The following is an 8,075-nucleotide window of genomic DNA, read 5'->3' as shown; positions in this document are numbered from 1 at the left end:
TATTTTACTCACAAAAAAAGTTCTTAGGTTCAAAAAAACATTCAGTGAACTGAAAAACTGTGGTCGGTAATATAGGTATTTAGCTGTGTCACATGCCCTTAACAAAATACTAGAGTTTTCAACAAAATAATTGAATTTCTTAAATAATAGTTAAATATTCAACCTAAAAAGACACATTGCCAACGAAAAAGTGTCATAGTTTATATTCTAATAAAAAAATAATGAAATTTATACAACAAAAAAAAAAGAATTTTTATTCAAAAAATAAATAAAATTTTATCTAAGTTATTGAACCTTCAAACCAGGAGACAAATTTTCTTGATAAAAATTCAATTTTCAGACTAAAAATATGAATGTTCAACAAAAAATTAATTTTATACGATACTTATGCATTTTTACGCAACAAAAAGAAAATTTCAAACTGAAAATTTTTTTTTACAGAAAAAAACACGAATTTTTAACTAAAAAATATAAATCTTAAAAAAATGGAAGAGATACATTTTCTGTTAAAAAATCAACCAGACATAAGCCTTCATTAAAAAAATTTCACAATGTAGTTTAACTTTGACCCAAGTACTTGAATTTTCAATTATAAAAGATTAATTTATAAAAAAAAATAGTTGAATTTTCTGTTGAAAAAAATTTATTTTTGCTAAAACAGGTAAACTTTAAAATAAAAACGACAAACTTTAAAAAAAAAGATCTGATTTTTCAAACGAAAAGTTAACAAAAAAATGTCTGAGATTCTGATAAATTCTCAGAGAATTTATTTCTTGGTTATATTCTCGGTGATATTCTCATTCTCGTTATAGTTCCCAAAGTAATATAACCGGCTCAGAACTCTAGTTCCGTCCCAATTTACACTCCGATTAAATCCCAATTTCAGGAAATTTATCCGAAAATAAGTCTTTCATTTACATCAATTTTATACATCAACATTAAAAATGCAAATATTTTTTCCGAAATCTATTTACACTAGAAATTCAGTTTGAAGATAAACCTACAACATGTAAAGTAATTCTAAGCCTAATGTGCAAGATGGAAAAAACTATTATTTGTTCATTTATTATTATTTATAAAAAAAATTGCAATAGAGGTAAAATTCGCGGGTTTTTTAAATCGAAACAGATTGATTTGACTAGCGATTACGGAAGTCAAGAAGGTAGCCATTTTTAGTGCAACCTCTCATCAGCATCCGGTACCCACATCCGGTCCACGCGGGTTCTCGCCGACGGTGACGTTCGACGAACGAGAATTTATTTGAGAAATCCTGATTTTTGTAGTGCAGTATTCTGGCTTCCCAGTGGTGTTAATGCTAAAAAAGTGATTCCACTGTTTTTTCGCAATGGCTAGGTATGGGCAGAGACCCGAAAACGCCCTTAAAAGGGCGAATGGTAAGTACAAAGTAAAACAACCATCTTCACCAAACTTCACTGGGGCCACGGATAGAGGCGTTGCAATCGCAACCATGTGATGGGCTTTTTTTGTAAAGTCTCCCTTCGAATGTTTACATCGTTTTCATGCAAAATTTGACTTTTTTGAATTATTTAATAAGATTTTTGATCCGCATAATTACTGAGGTTAATCTATGGTATTTAATTTTGAATTAAAAGATCTGTAAGTTTAGAAGAAAAAGGAATGGGAGGATGCTTATAGGTTAGGTCGTTGTCATATGACAGTTAAAAAAATGTCCAAATTTTTCTTCTAATTATACATATTGCACCCACATTTTTTGATTCCACAAAAAAATAAATGCGTTTGTTATTTTTGAAAAAATGATATTTAGTTTCCTCAAGCCCAATGAAGTATTTCCAACATGAAAAGACGGTTTTGTATATTTTACTCAGAATCGTCAATATTAGGTGAATCGAGTTGAATTTCAATATTTCTCTTCACAATTAGTTGTAGAATACGAATCTAACATTGCTTTTTTATTTTCATGCCCATAAAAATGTTTTATAGGGTCCCAAAGAAACATAAGTTAAAAATTAGATTTGGGAATTTTTTGGCGCTAATGCTGATTTTTTGCAGAACTTTTAAACACAAATCGCGTTTCTTATACACAAAACACAACTTTCTGCTGGTAATTAGATTTTTACATACATTTTGTAAACAACATATTTTCCTTTTTAGCAATTTCTTCATAGAATAAAATAAGAAAGTCTCGGTTTTTTTCTAAATTTTTCATGTTTTCTACTATTTGTTAACTATTCGATTAGTGTTGCGTAATAATTAATTCAAGTTCACAAACAATTGTTTAACCTATTTATGTTTCTTTATAACAATTATATTATAGTTTTATTTTGAATAATTTTCCCTCTGAATAATGTTAGATAGTGGCAGTGTTTTCTGCAAATGTTGAGGTTTTTGTCCACTTTTTACTTAGTAGGTAATAAATAATGCAATTTTTAAAAAAATTGTTCATAACTTTTAAATTTTTAATTTGCTTTAACTTTTTAGTTGTGGACAAATAATAAAGAAACATGAAAGAGGATATTTTTTAAACTGTCTTTTTTGTGAATATATTTACCTCAAAGAAACCAGATATTTGAAATATTTTTCAAACTTCCTGCATGGATAATGTGTCCCGAAAAAATAAACCTTCAATTGTTAAAATTGTGTTATTTTTCAAATATTAGTAAGAATCTACTCTTCTACCAATTTTTGATTAAAAATATATTTTACTTTTTATTTTAATTGACATCAGTAATATTATTTTGATTATTAAAATCGCAGAGAAACTATTTCTTTCAGAAATCTGATTTATGTCACATGAACGCATGCTCAATTTCTTCCGGATCGTTTTAATTTTTATAAACAAATTGACAAATTGTCTTATCATCTGTGAGAAAATATATTTTTGCTAAAACTGCTTCATATTAATATAGGGATGACATTTAATCTCAAAAACAAATAAAAAGTTAGAAAGAACCGTAGTTATTAACAATTTGATGATTTTCCCCATTTTAATTTCCTTCAATTGCGTAAATTGCTACAGATATTCCTAAAAATAATATATCATTATGTATATATAAACTATTAACATAACAAATTCAAAATATTGGCAGTATCACGCAGAAAAAAAATTGGATTTTTAATCAAAATAGCGTAAGACTAAATTTTCCATCAATGAATAATAAAATTATGTGCTAAGTTTAAAAAAATAATTATTATGATAAATTATTTATAAAAATGATTTGCATTTTTTATCCTAATTGTTTATAGTTTTATAAATTGTTAGATTTTGCAAATTATTAGCAGGATATAATATTTTTAGTAATATTTTATCACAAGAATTTTTGTTTACCATGTTTATTGTTAACTTTTTGATTACTTAGATGACCAGTAGGAATTCGACTAATAATTTAAATGGTAGTAGGAAAAAAAAACATTTTTTTCACGAAAGGATATTTATATTTTGAATTTATTTATCTAATTTTTTGTTTAAGAATAATTGCCACAAAACTGTTTATAAAAACGGTTATTGTCAACTTTTTAATTGTTTTGTAATTAAACATTATTTCTATAATAATACAAAGTATTTTGGCAAAAAGAATTTTTGCTTACCGATAATAACACTAGTTTACAATTTCTATATCAGATTTTTTTGTAACAATTACCTGTGTCGATAAAAAATGTATTTGCATTCTATGAGTCCTTATGCATCGTTTTAAGACGATATAAAGTTTAACTAAGCAGTTGTTAGAGAATAAAAAATTGTTCAGCAAAAAATGACTTCATATTTTGAATGAAATTTTTGTAAATAAATTAGTGGATAAGACGAAAGTTTCTAGCTGTAAATTACTTTATATTTATGGCTCTTTAGAATTTAATGCATTTTGGAAACTTTCAATTGAAACAAACTTTGGAATAATTGTTGATGTTAAAAATAAATAATACAGATAGAAATAATCGTTAATTATTTGTCTTAGTATATATTTCTCATACATATTTCTAAAATAAAAAGATAACGAAGAAAAAGTTTAAACTTTAAAATATTATTTATTTACTGGAAACAAGCTGAACTGGATGCTGACTTGAGACTTTTATTTGTTACCACGACAAAAAATCCAAATACAGGGTGTCCATATACCTTGAAAAACTTGAAAACATGGAATTCTCCTTGAATTTTATTGACACCTTCAAAACCTGGAAGTCTCCTCCTTGAATTTCTCACGAGAACCTTCAATTTGATTTTTTTTTTTTTTATTTTAAAACAGTTTTCGTGGGCTTGACCATTCGGTTTTTAAGTATGCAACAGATTTCAAAAGGTTATAAAATAATTCTTAAGATTTCAAAATATTTCAAAGCTCTCATAACATTTAAAAGGAATTTAAATATTTTTGAAAAAAAAATTCACGGATTTTAAAAACTTAAATAGGATTCAAGGATTTGAAAAAGGCGTGTAGACAAGATTTCGAATGTTTCTTAAAGATTTGAAAACTTTCAAAAGATTTCAAGGATTTTTAATATTTTAAAAAGTTGACATCAGATTTCAACGATTTCAAAGTGTTTTAGAAGGTTTCAAAATATTCGCAAAAAGATTTCAAATATTTTAATGATTTTAAGTGAATAGAAAAGATTTCACAAAGTGTATATTACACCAGATTTCATAGATTTTAAACGATTTCAAAAGGTTTGAATAAATTTGAGATTTCAAAAAGATTTCAATGATGTCAAACTGACAAAAGACTTCACAAAAAAAAAAGATTAAAGAAAGATTTAGCAAATATTTCAAATATTTTAATGATTTCGCCAAAACTTTAAGATTTTACAAATATTTCAAAGATTGATTCAAAATCTCATTGAGATCTGAAAAGAATACAAGAATTTCACAAAGGTTCCAAAGATTGTACAATGATTTCAAACATTTCACAAAGATTTTTTAACTTACAATAGATTTCAAGGATTTTAAAAGGGATATAGTAAATCGCACTTTCAGGATTTCAGAACATTTTTAAGATTTTAAATATTTTCAAAATACTTCACGAAAAATTCCAATATTTCTATGATTTTAAATAAATTCAAAAGATTTCAGGAATGTTTCACAAATATTTGAAAGAATCCATTAGGATTTTGAATGATTTCAAGAAATTTAACGATTTCAAAAAGGGTACAGTAGACCAAAACACAAAACGTTTCAAATATTTTAAACAATTTCCCATTCTTTTTCTAAATATTTCACAAAGGTTTCAAATATTTTAGTGATTTCAATGAAATATACAAAAGATGTAGGAAACTTTTCATAAGTATTTCAAAGAATTTATAAGGATTTCAAAAGATTAACAAAATTTCAAAGGATATCAGAGATTTCATTACATTTCAAAGATTTTAAATAATTTCAAAAGATTTGAATAAATTTGAAAAGATTTCCATGATTTTAAAAGAACAAAAAAGTTTTCACAAATAAAAAAGATTTCATAAATATTTCAAATATTTCATAATGATTTCAAAAAGTTTCACAGAGATTTCAAAGAGATCATGGTTTTTAAAGATTTTACAAAAAGTTTAAAAGATTTCACACAAAATTCAAGATTTCGCAAATTTGAAATGCTTCAAAAGATTTCAAGAAATTCAAGGGTTTCAAAGACTTTACAAAAACTTTAAAATATTTTACAGAAATTTCAGGATTTTAAATGCTTCAGAAGATTACAACAAATTCACAAACATGACAAAGGCTTTACACAAACTTTAAAAGATATCACAGGATTTTCAACATTTCACAAATATTTAAATAAATTTCAAAAAGAATTAAAGAATTTCAAACTATTTCAAAGATTTTTAACAATTTCAAAATTTTTAGAATATTTTAGTTTCACGAAGAATTCCAAGATTTCAATCATTTAAAACAAATACCAAAGATTTCACCAATATTTTAAAGAATCCATAAGAATTTTAAACGATTTCAAAGATTTAAAAAAGGGTGCAGTAGACAAAAATACAGAACATTTCAAATATTTTAAGCAAGTGCATATTCCTTTTCGAAATATTTCACGAAGTTTTCAAATATTCTAGTGATTTCTGTTAAATACAAAAGATATAGGAAAAATTCACAAGTATTTCAAAGAATTTATAAGGATTTCAAAAGATTTCAAGAATTTAAACAATTTTAAAAGTTAAGCTGAAAGAAAGATTTCAAAAATATTTCATAAATTTCATAAAGTTTTCAAAAAATTTCACAAAGAATTCAACGATTTTAAAGATTTGACAAAAATGTTAAGATTACGCAAAGATTTCAAAAGCTTTAAAAGGTTTTAAAGAATTCACAAAAATTAAGAATTTCAATGATTTTACAAATTTTTTAAAAGATTTTACAGATATTTTAAGACTTCACCAAGATTCTGAATGTCTCAAAGGATTTCAACGAATTCATAAAGATTACAAAGAATTAAAGGATTTTAAAGATTTTACAGAAATTTTAAAAGATTTCACAGCAATTTCAAGATTTCATGAAGTTTTCAAAAAATGTAACAAAGCTTTCAAAGAATTCAAGACTTTCCAAGATTTCACAAAAATTTCAATATTTCACAAAAAATTTTAATGCTTCCAAAGATTACAACGATTTAACAAAGATTTCAAAGATTTTACGAAACATTTAAAAGATTTCATGGAGATTTTACCAAGATTTCATATAGATTTTAAAAAATTTCACAAAGAATTGAAGGATTTCAAAGAGCTTACAAAAAATTAAAAAGATTTCACAGAAATTTGAAGATTTGAATAAGATTTTAAATGCTTCGAAAGATTTCAAAAAATTGCTTAAAGATTTCAAAGAATTCAAAAGATTTTACAAAAATTTAGAAAGATTTTCAAAGATTTCACGAAGATGACATATGTTCCCAAAAATTAATAATTTGTTTATTTATGATCCTGCTTCCTTTAGAAATTGTTGGCCAATAAAAAAGATAAATGTTTCATCGTTTTAATGTATAACAAATGGTGATTTCATTTTTTTTAAAAACCTGGAAAAGACCTTGAATTTTTTCCCTGTGAATCCAGGGCTGCTAAGACCTGGAAGACTTAGAAAAGTCATGGAATTTTGAAAAAATAACTGACACTTTTTTATTCGTCTCTATTTCTAAGTCTTAATAATTTAGTATTTTATAGCGAATCCTATATTCGAAAATTGGAAAAGAAATCTTAAGGAAACAGTAATCACCAGATTGCGATCTAAAAGTTTTATTTGAACTTTGTTAAAACTTCCAGAGTTTTCTTAGATTACTATTATAATTGTTCTTAAAGTAATAACAAAAAAAATAATATGGTTATTATTACAGAATATTTTGTCTCGCTTTGATAAAAATATTAATGAAAATTGTTTGGAATTCAAGAAAACTTATTAATAAACCATTATCATTGCATTATAATTTTTTACAATTTAATTTAATTGGCGGAATAAAAAAAAAGTAAACCTGTAATATTTTTGAAATTATACCTGGAAACTCTAAAAAGCCATGGGATTTTGTCTTCATCAAATTAAAAGAATAAAATAGAAATTACTGAAAAGTTTGTTTGTTAATGTTCTGTCATTTCAGCTATTACTGCGTGCCTTTTTCAGAGAATTCAAATAAATAATATATAAATAACAATCGTTTCTTACATGTAAGTACAAACAAAGATTGCCTTAAAAAATTATAAACGAAATGTCCTTATTTTCTTGTAAAAAACAAGAATATTCAATTTTGAAGTCAAACATCTGTCAATAGTTGGAGTCAATTTTTAAAAATAATGCTGATTTGTATCAGCAAATTAAATTAAAATATACAAACAACGAATCATATAAAAGACTCATAAAAGTTGAAAAGGCTTTTTTGAAGAAACTACATTTTCATTGATGAAAAAACAAAATCTTTTTAATGTTTTTTAACAACGGCGAGATTTAAAGGAACCACAAATGAGGAAATCGCGCCGAAACAACTGGAATTTTAACTTGGATTTGTTTATTTTATAATACTTTGATATATTTTGTTAGCATTCATACGAGGGTAGTTCAATAAGTCCTTAGAATGACCAACAGATGGCGCGCGAATCGCTCCAAATCATCTGTTTTCAGTCAGCACCACTCCCGACTAGAT

General features: G+C 25.3%; 1 protein-coding gene across 1 annotated transcript in view; it reads left to right on the top strand.

Annotated features, from left to right (window-relative positions):
- The first annotated feature begins 1,214 nt into the window (after nt 1-1,214).
- The window catches only part of LOC117170694 (eukaryotic translation initiation factor 3 subunit A-like), a 33,029-nt gene continuing 26,168 nt past the window's right edge, over nt 1,215-8,075 (top strand). Inside the window, exon 1 of the mRNA XM_033357670.1 lies at nt 1,215-1,394. Within this exon, the coding sequence (XP_033213561.1) occupies nt 1,346-1,394 (49 nt within the window). The 5' untranslated portion in view covers nt 1,215-1,345. The remainder of the gene's footprint in view (nt 1,395-8,075) is intronic.

Source organism: Belonocnema kinseyi, chromosome 4 (assembly GCF_010883055.1).
Source record: "Belonocnema kinseyi isolate 2016_QV_RU_SX_M_011 chromosome 4, B_treatae_v1, whole genome shotgun sequence".
Classification (NCBI taxonomy): domain Eukaryota; kingdom Metazoa; phylum Arthropoda; class Insecta; order Hymenoptera; family Cynipidae; genus Belonocnema; species Belonocnema kinseyi.
The sequence above is the reverse complement of the archived record's forward strand: the minus strand, read 5'-3'. Positions and strand labels throughout refer to the sequence as shown.